At 44.9% G+C, this 14,284-nt stretch overlaps 1 protein-coding gene across 1 annotated transcript in view; it reads right to left on the bottom strand.

The window, feature by feature from the left end:
* The window catches only part of GALNT17 (polypeptide N-acetylgalactosaminyltransferase 17), a 210,379-nt gene that overhangs the window by 69,418 nt on the left and 126,677 nt on the right, over positions 1 to 14,284 (bottom strand). The window contains exon 6 of the mRNA XM_026063703.1: positions 4,619 to 4,736. Within this exon, the coding sequence (XP_025919488.1) occupies positions 4,619 to 4,736 (118 nt within the window). The remainder of the gene's footprint in view (positions 1 to 4,618; positions 4,737 to 14,284) is intronic.

The raw sequence follows: 14,284 nt of genomic DNA, 5'->3' as shown, positions 1-14,284 counted from the left end.
TGTGAAAGACTAAAGGGTACAGAGGCACAGTACCTCTGCGAGAGGGTCAGTGCCAGCGTAGCAAGGTTACTAATGTGCATAAGCAGCTGCAGGGTAAGAGCCTGATTATTAAAAAAATCTTCGCCGACAACAATATGTTCCATGCCCTCATTGAACCCATTTGCTAGTATAGAGCAGCTTCTCAAAGCTCCAGCTCCTCAACCCTTATAACTACCTGCACGGATGCAACTCCGCCCGCTCCGGGCATGCAACGGCTGGCTGGATGGCACAAAGCTCAAATTGGCCTGTTAAAGCTCAATGACAAATCTGGAAACCACAATCTGGGAATACAACAGGACACGCTGTTCTTTCCCCCTCCAGAAAGAGTTTTAGAAGACCCAACCCAAACTTCAGACAATTTAAAATTCATAGTAAAACATAGCTCAAGTCAGTCATTAAACCTCAAAGGGATCCCTGAACTGTGCTTTTCTTAATGAATTTGATGATCGATTCTTACTACACAAATAAGGTGTGGGATGGATCAGCTAATAAGGATTCTCAGTTAATTGCTTTCTTCAAGTGACGATTTGTACAAATGATACCATCAAAGGAGCGATAATATCCTTATTGATCAAATTAATCTCTAAAAGACAGCTCAAATGCGTTTAATTAGCGATGCATGACCAAATACTCTGAAAACAACCTACCCCAGGCTTACAACCTATCCCAGACTTTGAAATCATGGCAACAGTCACGGAATAGCCCTTTGTATCTTTATTCAAATAGACACTGCACGAGTTTATGGAACATCTTAGTAAATGCCTGTGACTAACCGTGAAAATCCATGAAACCCTCCATCCGGATAAAAAAGTGAGAGGCACAGCACAAGCAAACAGACTTCTCGCCAGTCTCACCAAAAGCCATGTCCACAAACAGTTTTCCTTGAAATAAAACAGAAATTTTCAATGAAGGGAATAGAGGTGGCAAGAGGAGCTTCTGCGCCAAAATGCAGAAGCAAAGTTGGTGGGAACCCAGAGAAGTGTCAACACACTTCAAGCCACAGGAACTGGGCACTGGGTTCATTAAATCAGTTCCCCCCTTTCCCTCCCCCCCAAAAAACACAAAACAAAAAACAAAAGGGAAAAAAATGAGAGACCAGGATATTATTTCTAGGAGAGCAACGGCGGGAGCTTGGCCTGGAGAGTGTCCCCTGGGTTAGGTGGTGGTCCCCAACGTCCACACGTTCCCCGGGGGGTGACGGGAGCCCAAAGCAGGCGGGGGGCAATACTTGCCTTCTGCATTTTTACAGCAAGACTGATGACAAATAAGCCACCAGGGCTGTGTCAACGTTCCCAAGAGACGCATGTGTTTTTATTCCTTGGTGAGACCGCGTGAAAGCTACTCACGCTTGATACCAGAGAATAAAAGTTAAATCTTCCTTCACCGTAATTGGGAGACCACGTTCCCCAAGCCAGGTCCTCGCCAGAGCGAAATTAAAAGGTTCACAGAATTAAAAGCCAATGCCACTGCGAAAACACTAACAGATGTGGCTGCTATATAACCCGGCTATAGCAGCTCCATCAGCTTTGCCTAATTAACGGCTGGGCTGTTGTCTTTCAGCGGAAGGATGAGATTTTTGACAGCCTGCTGCAGAAAGAAGGACGATCAAATGCTTGGTCCCTGTGGCTGTCAACTCAGTAAGAAAGACCCAGCGCTGCTGTCATTTGATTGCAAGGCAGACTTAAAAAAAATCTGTTGAAAACCTCTCAGTTGAAATATTAGCTTAAACTCCCTCGCTTAGCAAACACTTCTGTGCTTGCTGTCAAGAAAATGGGAATTAGACTTCATTCTGCCTCAGGAAGCGAAGCAGTGGACATCAGGGACAAGAAGAGGGAATAAGCACAACCTTCTGGAGACCCTCTGGCGAGATATAAAAATAAATAAATAAATAAAAATAAATACAGCAATACAGAGAACAACATGTTCCTCTTGTCAGGGCCAAAGTTACCCCGCAAGCAGAACAAGAATTTGCCTTGGGCAGCAAAATGCTTAATGGCTTTATTATTATTATTTGAGCAAGCTGAGGATGTTTCCTAGCCCATAAGGGATAGCAGCAACCCTAGAGCTAACTTTGTGAATGCAAGCAACTGGTTTTTATTTATTTATTTATTAAGTGACTCATGCAGAAATGCTCTCATTTAGCGAACTGAAATCGGCAATTCAGGAAAGAAAGCAGCAGCCCTTATATTTCACCACATATATATACAATATATAAATATGCGCAAGGGTATTAATAAAACCAGACGCTTGGACCTTGACCTTTGCACATTAGGACAGCACATCCCCCTCAATTATTTATTTCATTTTGTTTTTCAGGTTCCTTCCATTTGATTTTAGCATATCATAGTTAGCTTGTGGTTTTGCTTGAAACACTAATTTATCTATCTCCGCATAGCCTCAGCGAGTCTACGATCTCATTTTTGTTCTTTGAGCGTTTTCGCTAATACAAGAATATTACATTTAAAAAACGCCGCAAGATTCTCAGAAACAAGATGGAATTTGCATCGTCACCGAAAGGAAAATAAATTCCTTTTGTATATTTGTCATCCAAGACTCACTGAAACGGTCAAAAAGGAACCACAGAAATACTGTGCTGACTACAGCCGGTTATTAAACAGCCAAAAGGAGGAGGAAAAAAAAAACAACACACAAAGCCTCAATATTTTATATTAAGATTGAATCTTTAAAAGATTATTAAAAAAGTCTTACGTTACCGACAGCGCGATACGCCTATTATAGATCCCAGCTATAACAGATTGTTTGTAGATCAGGATTATTAAAAACAGATACATCTCTCCGAGACCTGAAATCTATAGTGACCATTTCCTTACGCATCCCATGGTCAGCCTTGTATAAACTATTTATAACGGAAATCTTTCTGCAAAGGGGAGCTCAAATATCTGGCAAGAGGGGGCGTAATTTCTGACAGTGCTGAAGGAACGGGGTCAGCAACATCATTTACGTGAATTTTCTCTCTATCAATTACCCGGCATCCAAACACAAAGGCCGGCATATATCACATGGGACTGATTTGTCATGAGGTCTTGGTTGCCCCAATGGACACCTGCCCTGAGACCAGTTTTTAGAGCACGGTGCTCAGGACTCTTTGAAAAAATGGGCTTTCTAAGCAGTCGCACAGGGTGGATTACCTAAATATTTTGGCTATCCAAACCAAAAATAATTCTAAAGGGATGGCCAGAACACAGAGCATACGAGCGGGCGAACAGCAGGGGAACACATGGATCGGAAAGGCAAGTCTGAGAGCCCCACTGGGGAAAGAGAGGGATTTTTTTTTTCCCAAGAAGATGTTTATCAGCTAGTCTTTCCAAAAATTGCAGCGCATGAAAAAGAACAGGACACAGGCTCATCATTTGTCCCCGAGACATCCATCTTATTTTTCTAGTTAAGAAGCCAGTCTTCCATGAAATCCCCCAAAAACCTAACAGATGCGTTGAATTATTAATTGTGAGAAGAATAGTTCTACAATGATAACCTTAAAAAAAAAAAACCTATAAACAAACAAATTTGGATATTCACAAGAGAAGCTCAGTTTGGAGTCAGATCTCTCTAGGCCCAGGAAGCCAGTTGCAGGATGATGTGCAATAATTACTTCATACGGAGAAGAGCGATGCGGCATATTTAAAGCCTTTAATTTCTATTCCCTTGTTTGAACGAGATTATCGCTCCCTGTAGCCAACAACAATGGATTTCTTAAGTTTCTTTTGATTTGCCAGCAACGCAAATATCCTCTGGTAAATCTATGAACTAAACAATGATTTTTCATTTTTACAACGGCACAGTCAATTCAATTTTCCCGTTAAAAGTCTCAAGTCTCTCCCTATCAGCTTGTTAACGTGCAAGTGCTTTATTCTAAAACATGCCTGGGAGAATCTCCACTGACTTTACCATCCCGTGTTGCTTCTGAACATTGACTTCATTTTTAGGAATCACTTGACTGTATGTAAACACTTGAATCGCTAAACCACATCTAATATCGTGTAGAGTAATCGAGTGATGTTGTCACAGCAGACTCTATAACTAGGCATGTCTGTGCGGATTTATCAAGGCAGGGCTGAAAACGCGGCTATTAATGTTTCACTTATCGAAGTAGGTTTTGCCTGTTTATGAACGCATTTCATTTGCAGCTGCTTAATGCCTGTAAAATATTTTCAGCCTTCATGTCTTCTTGAGGTATTCACAAGAGTCCCACCAGCCTCCCTGAGGGCGTCCACATGAGAGAAAGAGCACAAAATATTTGTTCTGATATTTAAGATACCTACAACTTACAGCAACTAGTGTCACAACTTGACCAGGACCCATTTATGTTGGCACGCCATTTGATCTCAGTAGCTCTTTGCATCAAGTTAGACGGAGGAGCATCCAAGAAAGAAAAAAGTGCATTCACCCCTAAAAACAAGTCACCTGCCCCCCAATCCTGTAATTAAAACGTTATAAAACAAAATCAATCCTCAGTTCTCATGAAGCGTTCCGGTAACTGTCTATATTAACTTGTTAAAGTGTGGCTTTGGGTTTCTTAAATACTCTAAGGTGCAATCTTTCCTGCAGATGTGTCACAAACCTTGATACCCAGCTCTATGTTCTCTCCTCCGTACACGTCCATCCCAGGATCGAGAAGACCTATCTCTCCAAAGAACTTCCTGTGCACCACAAACGAGCAACCGATCATCGCTGGTGTCCTGTACAAAGAGAAAAGAAGCATGCAATTACTGTCTTTTTCCAATTTTTAATGCACCAAAGGCTTATTTCTGCAAAACTCCTGCTGGCTTCACTCGCTTCCTGCCACTGGTTATCCCAGAGACTTCACAGCAGTGACTGAGCTCTGAAAGCTCAGAGACATTATTTTACCAGTGCAATGGTAATTATAATTATAATAATGGCATTATTTTACCAGTTCTCCAAAATTCAAGTTCATTGCACTGTGCGTAAACCAGAGAAAGAATTTTCCTCAGATTAAAGTATTGAAAAACTTGCAGTTCCTGGCACTGTCACGAACATCTTGGTGTGTCTACGGCCACAATTTCTTTGTGTTTCCGTTCCTCACGTGCAAAGGAAGTATAGTAATCATTTTTCCTTTCTATTACTTTCTTCTAGCTCTAGAGTAGAAACATCTGCTGCGTTATTTGCCCCGTTGCACCAGTATCCACGTTGCTTTGGCTTAGCCTGTGATAAAAGATCCCATGGGACCTCTTGCCCTCCAGCTAACAGCCCTATTCATCTCCACCTCTGGAAGAGCAGCCAAGCACAAAGCGCCCGGGCAGGGAAAACAACAGAGGACAACTACCAATATCAACATCGCAAAAATAGCAGAAAGATTGAGCAAAACGACCATGCCAGGGGTTAAATTACGATAACTTTGCAATTCCAAGGAGGTAAGAGATGGCTGTTTACTAACCACCCCAGCTCTCACATGCACTGTCCCTCCCTTGTTACCATGAAATAACCAAATCCATCGTTTGAGAAGGCTGGACCGGATCTCCCCAGCCAAGGACGCTGCTCTGATTCACACAAGCTGAGAACATGGGGGGGTTTTGTTGGTTTTTTGTTATTGTTTTTTTGAGTGGTTAAACATTTGCAGTCCTCTCTGCAAAGTCACGTTGTGCCACCGAGCATGGCACTTGACAAAACTGTATCATTATGCTCGTGCTGCTTTGGGATATACTAATCTATTGTGGCTACAGTATGTGGGAAGTTTAGCCGCCAGGATATTCTCTGTATAAAATAGAATGATAAAAACCATTCTTGCCTTCAACCTACTTTCATTTGGATCTATGCTGTAAAGGGTAAAGAAAAAACCAAGGATCCACTTACAGGGATCAGCAGGGAAGAAAACGTATGCATTTTACATCTAATCCATAGGCTGCTCTTCTCAGACCCCTTCTGCCCACCCCAACCAAGCGAAGTGATGTTGCTCTGAGCATGGAGAAGTTCCAGCTTGCATGGTGGGACAGCCCTCCCCTCTGCAGCTCCAGGCTTTCAGGGCTTAACACGTATCCTGGCCCGTATATCTGGAAATATCTCTCCATTTCTCCAGAAACACAAGTTCTCCAGAGGGAATTTGGTCTTGAGGTAGAAACAGGGCAACAAGATCCAGGATACTGCATTTTAGACACGGTCCTAGACCAAGCCAGTATGGCTTCTTGAGCAAGCTCTGCCGTAAGCCTGCACAAGTTGGGTATGGCATAAAGCGCCCATGTCTACCTGAGGAGCACCTAGGGGACCCCAACTCATGCCGAGCAGCCGCGGTGTTCAAGCGAGACAACGCGTGGCAAAAGCCTTACAACTTGGCTCCGATGATAGGAGACCAAATTAATCTTTGAGAAACACTTGAGTTCCCTGCATGAAGAGTTCCATCCACTTAAGTATTATTATTTATAGACATTTTAATACTTTTAATAGACTCTTAGAGCGGCTGAATGCTGCTGCCATATTAAATTAGTTAGAATTAGAATCCATCAGAAATTTCTCTTCAACAGATTTTTTTCCCTGACAGCCAGCTCGGCCTTCGTTCCAACAAGCGTTATAATGTTTCATGATTTGCTGCCACTCTAGTACTTAAGATTTCAATTCTATTGCTTTATTTGTAGCAAGTTAACTGCCATTAGCAGAAACAATTCTTTCTGAAATGACAACCGTGTTAGGGATGCCAAATAGCTCCATTATCATAGATTATCGTGTGGAGTTAAATAAAAGGATAAGTCGCTTTGTTTTTACGCGGAAGACGAAAAGCCCAGTTCATTTCTTCCATGGGGAAACAGATGTGTGGGAGCACAGCAACCTTGGGCTTCTCCAGCCAAAATTTGCAGATCTGCTAAAGGCACCCAGCGAACAGCTAAAGGCAGAAAAATTTCCAGGTAAAAGCTTCAATCAACTAAAACCGCATTTCGGACCGAACAAGTTGTATCACTGGCAACTCGCCCCCGGAGAAGCCAAGGCTGCTGACCTGGGAGCCCCTCAGCACCCACATCAGGGCTGGGATCGGCACCCCGCGGGAGCCCAACGTCAGCCCACGCTCTCGCTCCAAAGACTCACCACAGAGAGATTTTACAGTAAAAATACAACCTTTTTGCCGGCAATAACATCCTTGCAATGCCTGAAGATAGCATGCTTTGCTCATTCTGGAACAAGGTGTTCGACAGGGCTGATTTCTTAAGGATTTGCTCCAATATCAGTCCTTGGAAACTGGATCCAACAAGAGGCTGCTGGTTCCAGCAGATGGCCATGCTATCAGTGGCTTCTTAAGGTGCAACTCTTAAAAAAGACAAAGCAGCTCCCCAAAGTGGCCGCTTCTCCCCCAGACTGCCACCCGAGAGAGCATTTTTCATCTTTTTTTTTGCAACGTGTTCTCTCTACGCAACACCGATTCACTGAGCCTTTCCGAAATTCTCATGGAAATAGCCTGATGGGGATTTTGCAACTTCACCTTCACGTTCTCCTCCTCTTTATTTTGCTGCACATTCTGTTTTCAGCCAATGACACCGCTACGCATGCAAAGTAGCGCTCCTGAGCGGAACCGAGGTCCCTCGAGCAATACAAATGAAGTGCCACATTCTTCTTTGTAACAACGGCTCCATATTAAATAAATGAGGGCTCATGTGGCGCTCAACAATTTAAACAAAAACGCCATTTGAATTTTTCAGAAATCTCTCAAAAAGGTGGAGGTTTACAATAACGGATATCTCATCCACAATGAAATAACGGCCTGGAGACAAAGAGCTGATAAAGCCTCTTGTTTCCCTGCTCCTTAATTAAAAGCATTAACGTGGTTTGTTTTTAAACATCACGCAGCTCAGCTCAGCGCATTTGCCTTCATCCCGATAGCTATATTTTCTTTAATGAGAAAGGAAAAGCAGAATTGGGCAGAAAGGATGCCCAGAGATGTTTAGCAGAATTATTGGTTTTGCACCCCAAATTCCACAGCTTGTTAGTTCCTTGTCATTATTTCACTTGGCTCCTCTATACAATAAGTGACAAAAGGTCAAGAAGTGCAGCTTTCGTGAAATATCCTCAGCATGAATCTCTAAATAAAGACGATGAAGATCCAGGGAAAAACGTTTATCCTCGTCCATTAAGTTACTTTAACAGTCTTCCTTTCTTTAGCGCGCAGTTACCACCAAATGATTAAAAAGTCTCAAGCAGATTGCCTCTTCAATTCAAGGAAATTAATTTTCCTACACAATTGGATTTTGCTTCCAATTTTATACTAAAGCACAAGTTATAAAATATGTAGAAAAAAAAAGATATTAAAAAAATAATTAGCGGTCATACCGCTGAGAGTGGGAAGCCTGAGAATATATTTTAAGAATTGCTGGGGTGTCCAGTTTCCATTAAAATGCTGTTGTTCTTAATAAACTTCAGTCATGGCGCGGCTCTACTTTCAGCAGCCCAGTGCCATAGCTTTAGCAGATATGGCATCACTCTTTACCTGGGATGATCTCTTAGCTATCTACAAAGACAGTATTTGTCCCTCTTCCAAACTTGCCATTCCTAATTTAATGCACCAAACTCAAACATTTGATTTTCTGTTTTGAGATATCAGGTTGGTCAAAAACATGCACTATTTTCCTCCTTTTGCTGCCTGTCTGCACCTCTGGATTGCAGCTGGAAGTCACCGACTGGAACCGATACATCAGCAGGAACCACCCGGAGACTCAAGTATACATATATCTCCTTATAAGCTTTTTGGCCTAAATTCAGTGACCAAGGCAGAGAGCTGGACCACATGGGTAAGTATCAACTCAGATCTCATGTCCAAGCTTGCACCATATTTACAACTAGATCCCCTGCTCACCACCCAGGGATCACATCCGGCTTATGAGAGCTAAAATCAGCCTCACAATACACATGCATACGCGTTTATGGACTCATCATTTCAGGTAAATTACCAAATTTGGTTAAGTTAAGAACGTGGCTTCAAATGGCGGCCTTTCGATTCGTTCTCCAGCTCCATCAGGGTTAAGGAGAACACTTTATTTTCACAGGGCAGTCTTGGGCCAGGTTTCCACGTGCTTTCAATTACATTTTTAATCGCTTCTAAAAGTCAGAGTATTTACCAGCCCTGCAGGCAGCGGCTGGGGGTAATCCACTCTCAGGAGCCCTCCTGGCCCGCTTTGCACGCTACGTATGGGCTGTTCTGGCCGCTCAAGAGAGATGTGCAGATTGTTTACGACAAAGCACTTAATTTTCTTCTGGCCACAGGTGAAATCAAGGCTCTACTTTGCAAACCCAAACACCTTGCCAGTGTCGTATGCCTCCGTGCTTTATTTGGGGCACGATGACCATACTGTAAAGAACTGGATGTGTAACGTACAGGTTTACAGCAGTAACACGGGAATTAAATGCAACGCGTGGCATTAAAGAACGACCCCTCCGGTCATAAGCAGGTTAAACCTGGGGCTGCCGATGGTTAATCAATAAGCGGTAATGCCACTTAGCTACCTACCGCAAAGCAAAAATGCTTCGTCTCGCTGCAAACGAGCCAGGCACCCCGGGGCGCAGGGGCTCCTTTGCCTGGCGAGGGCCACTGAATAGGGGGCGAACACCAAGATGCACCACCTTCCCGAGCGAGTGGCTTTGGAGAACGCGGGAAAATCACGCCAGAACAAGAAAACCCTTTCGACGGGGAAAAGAGAGCCTGGCTGGCTCAAGCAGAACCAGCCAAGGGCTCAATGAGACCCTGGCCCTGCCCCACGCATCCCGGCGAGGGACGTCCGCATCCGTCCTCTGCTCCGTGCAACCCCTTAACTGATCATTAATTCAAGACTTTTTCAGTGGTGGGAGGCCACCGAGGAAGAGCATGCAAGCGAGAGGGCGAGACGCTCATCGCAATAGTCCCCAAACTCATGCCACAGCAGTGCAGCGCCGAAGGAGAAATTACATTATTTCTGCCTCCTGCAGAGGGGCATCCAGCGTGCAGAGACACAGTCAGACAGGAGACACCCTCGCAGCTCCCCTTCACCGCCTGCCTAATGGCTGGGGCAGATAAAGGTTGCATTTCTTTCCCGCAAACGCAATAAAACGCATAGAGAGGGAAAGGCATTTTAGCCCACGGCAGCGTACCTTGCTTAATACTATCCCCTGGATGGCATCTGCAATAGCTGTTCCTTGAATAATTCTAGCTTCCTTGCCCCAGTGCCCGTGTTTAATTGTCTGTCCCAAATGGGTTTATTTCCCCGCCGTCGCTAAGTACAACTGAATCCGCGAAACAAATTAAAAATAAAGAGATGCCACACAAAAGAGATGCTAGATTGAATGCCTTTTCTGCATTCACTGGAGATTAGCGAGACTTAAACTTTTAATGATATAGCAGCCGGGCAAACCATGTATTTTTGCAAATATCTATTATTTCTACCTGTGTACGTGACCTTGCTAGCAATATGCTTGACTTTGCCGCTGTTGTATGTCTGTTCCTATTTCCACATCAAGAACTGACTCGCTCCGGGACCTCAGGCAAAGCATTTAACTTCTTTGTACCTCTGTTTCCTCATCTGTCAAATGAGTATAATAATATCTCGTTGGTCTCGAGAAGGAGCCTATATAAATCACTTTAGCAACTTCTAGACCCAAGTTGCTGAATTAATTACCAATATCGTTACATATCCCAGACCCCCCAAATTTAAGTCATCTATGGTGAGAAAAGCTGGGGTAGTTAATAACCTTATACCCATGGAGTTGCACGCCAAATGGGCCGTTTCTAGCTTTTCTTGAGGCTGTCAGGAGCAACGAAAGATGTCTGCATTGCCTTATTGCGCCCGCGCTGTGTTAAGATACAGCGGGCGAGTCTAAAGCAGATTTCTACTCCACTCGCAAGCTTCAGGAGTTCAGCTCAAGTGTAAAATTTCCCCTCCAGGATAAGAACTGCTGCCAAGGTCATTGCCTAAAAACATTTTCCTTCTTTGTGTGTTTTGCAAAAAATAAGGTTGTCCCAGTGTGTGAAATCACAGGATGCCTGAGCAGCTTACCTGCATGCTAACATCTTCTCAGGCCCTTCTAGCAAGGGTTTTAGCATAGACATTCTTGCTATTCTAGGCTATCGAAGTGCTCACGCACAGGGTGTAACAGTCCCCAACTCTAAAAATGTTGTCAGCTGAATTAATAAAGCCCCTGCTGTAAACCCCAGCTGAGGTCAGTGCTGCTCAGACAGTGAACCTCAGCAGAGGTTTGGTTCCTTTCCTTTAAAAGTTTGGTAGCTTCGTGGGAGCATTTTCTGCCACTTTTGCCCACTGGTGATTCCTAATTTCAACAGGCAGCATCTTGACATAGGAGACGGTTTAGCGTGGGAGAACTCCACCTGAACAACAGCGTCAAATGCAGACCACATTTATGATACGCGTCACGAGACCCTCATCTTTTTTCTTTTATACCGTTCTTACTTCTAAAGAACAGATGCAAACACTTTTCAGGCCTCTGTTTCTACTCGGTTCCCCTCCATCTCAACAGCATTTCCATTTGGCCTCCTAGATTTCTCTCTCCCCTTGTTTTTACGTGGGGGAGCACAGCATAGTCTGCAAGCAAAGGGCTATTAAAAGGCAACTCAACACGAATGCAGAGCTCTGCTCTGAGTCACCACTTCAGCCTGTTTGCTGGATTTGGCCACTAAGCTCTGCCTGTGAGCGGCTGCGGTTAATAAGTGACAGGGGTTTTGCGGGAGTGAAGATGACCTAATCTATCATGCCCAGAGCTCAGGAAGCTTTGGACTGAAGGTTTTGAATCCTGTTTGCAGCGACCTCTCTCCAAGCACAGGTCTGTGTTAGGGGACTCGCTAGGTACAGTACTTCCGAGACGCTGGCTTTTTCCTTCTGACCTCCTTGAGAGCCATAAGCAGTCCCTCCTGGCTAAAGACAGGAGTTGTTGCATCCCCCCAACTAAGGCAAGTACCTCAGCAGCACACATGAGCTCCTTGCATTATGAGTCCCTGCTTGTGGTAGCGGTTGGGTGAGGGTAACCCATGCTCCTTCCACTGACTTCGACTAAAGGACCTCAGACAAAGCTAGCTACTCGCTCATCTGGGCTCCTCACCCATGCAAATACACCCAAACCTGCTACCAGCACCAACAACACCCCAAAAGCGCACCCCAGATCTGGGGAGATGGGATGGCCACAGGTGATGGTGAATCCCTTCAAAGATCCACCGCTCTTTGGATCTGGCCTTTCTTTTTGCAGAGATAAAGGCTAATGCTGAAGTTGAAGCCCACCTAAAGCCTCCGCTCCTTGCACTCCCAACCTCTGCCGCGTACATTCGGAGAAGGAGGAGAAACACCTCACTGTGCCTAAAAGCATTACAGAACTTGATTAAGGGCCCTTTACTCTCTAGAAAATATCACCCCTCATCTGGGGAGAGGCAGAGGCCTGCACACTAGCGTGGTGTGCCAGGTTGGAGAGGTCCAGGGAGAGCTTTAAGCTGTGTGCCCCTGTGCTTTCCACATTCCAGCAGCCACTCGGAAACAGAAGATACTTAGGCCACGTGCCACAAGGATTAAACCACCCTACCACCTCCCGCAGTGGTCTTGTAGGGATGTCAGCAGCACAGCTCCAACCTCAAGAAACCCTTCCAGACCTACAGCCATAAGATGGAAGTGAAACCTGCTCGGGGTCAGGAGAATTCATACAAACAAACACCCCTGCAGGTCCAAGCGGTGCTTTGGCCCATGAGCGCTCAGCGCTCCATGACCACTGCCCAACCTGGGACTTCAGAGGGTTGAGATCTCACACAGGGAGCTGATGGGAGAAACATCACCCAGGCCCCTTGGAGCTGGGGCCAATCAAGCTAGTTTCAGCAAGGGAGGTAGCTACGGCAGAGCAGCACCACCTGTGCGAAGTAGCCTGGACACATTGCCGCACTAGCCCAACTAGCCCACCACGGAGACGAAGGCTGCACAGCACCACGTCATATCATGCAAGTGCACCAGCTCTCCCAAGCTAACTTGGGGTGTCTCCACGCAGCATGGGGTGTCCTGAACCAGTTACTGTAACCAATATGGGTTGGTTATTTTATGACTAAGAATAATACATGTCATCATTAAGAGTCACCTGAACATTCGGGGTTGTCCTCCACCACGCTCCCAACCTCAGCCACACTCACTGGGGCAAGGCACTAACTCCAGCGGTGTCAGTCCTGCGCTCCCCACTGATATGGGAGAGCAGCGCAGAAATGCAGCATTTGAAGCGTGCGGTTGCAAGTCTAAAAATGATAACTCCAAGTACAGACAGGAGCAGACTTGCACTGGAAAAAATCACCTTGCAGAAGGTTAATTGGATAATTACCCTCCAAACAGGACTTGGTCTCTATTCAGGAATGGCTTTGAGGAAATTTTTGCAATTACAGGAGGCTCCCTTGGGATAAACTTTAAAGGTGGTTCTTCATTTTAGCTAATTTAATAGCAGTTCCAGAGCTACTCCTGGAGGTAGCCCACAGAGGGGTGGAAACCCAGTCTCTTCCTCTTGGTGCCAGGAGCCTGCCCTAGAGCCCAGTGGGAAAGCAACTCATTCCCACAAGCCATCGAAGTGTGACCGCACACTTGAAAACATCAGTATGCCAGGGCGATTTTGACCCTTAAAGGTCTCCCATTTTTTCGCAAAGGCAGAATTGGGAGAAATAATACAACACTCACAGATAGCGATTTATTAGGGACAGTCATACAGGAGAGGTCGCACAGAAATCTCGGAGTTGGAGGCTGGGATAGGGAGAACATCATTTTAATAGCTACAGCAGCTCATATTAGAAGCCACGGAGAAATATGTAAAAAAATGCAAGAAAAATTCTTTCCCTGCCTGGAAAATTGCACAGCAGGACAGAATTCAAAAGGAAGCACTAACCACCATGGATAAAAAGTTAGAAAGGCACAGTATTTAGTTAACCTGTTTTTACTTTTCCTATAGGACTGGTCCCCAAAAGATCTTACACTCAAAACAGATCTGGAAATCACTCTTAAGTTTTACTTGCACAAAAAAGCATCCAGCCAAAGTACACCTTGCCATCCAGCCCAGGAGCTAAGCCACAAAGCCTTGTCTGCACTAGGAAAAATGAGAGGTTTTCTCACATCTTGTTAGTTAAAAACCTGTTAATTAACCCGAGATAAATCGCTAGCAAAACAAAGCAGCTCCAAATTTTAATGCGAGTCGGGAGGTGAGAGCAGATCACAGTCCTTTCCGCGCACAGGCTGGGTATCAACACGCCATACGCAGGAAAGCTGCCGTTACGTGCCGTGCGCTGTGTAGCAGGACGCGA

Source organism: Apteryx rowi, unplaced genomic scaffold, assembly GCF_003343035.1.
Source record: "Apteryx rowi isolate R43461 unplaced genomic scaffold, aptRow1 scaffold_20, whole genome shotgun sequence".
In the NCBI taxonomy this organism is placed as follows: domain Eukaryota; kingdom Metazoa; phylum Chordata; class Aves; order Apterygiformes; family Apterygidae; genus Apteryx; species Apteryx rowi.
The sequence above is the reverse complement of the archived record's forward strand: the minus strand, read 5'-3'. Positions and strand labels throughout refer to the sequence as shown.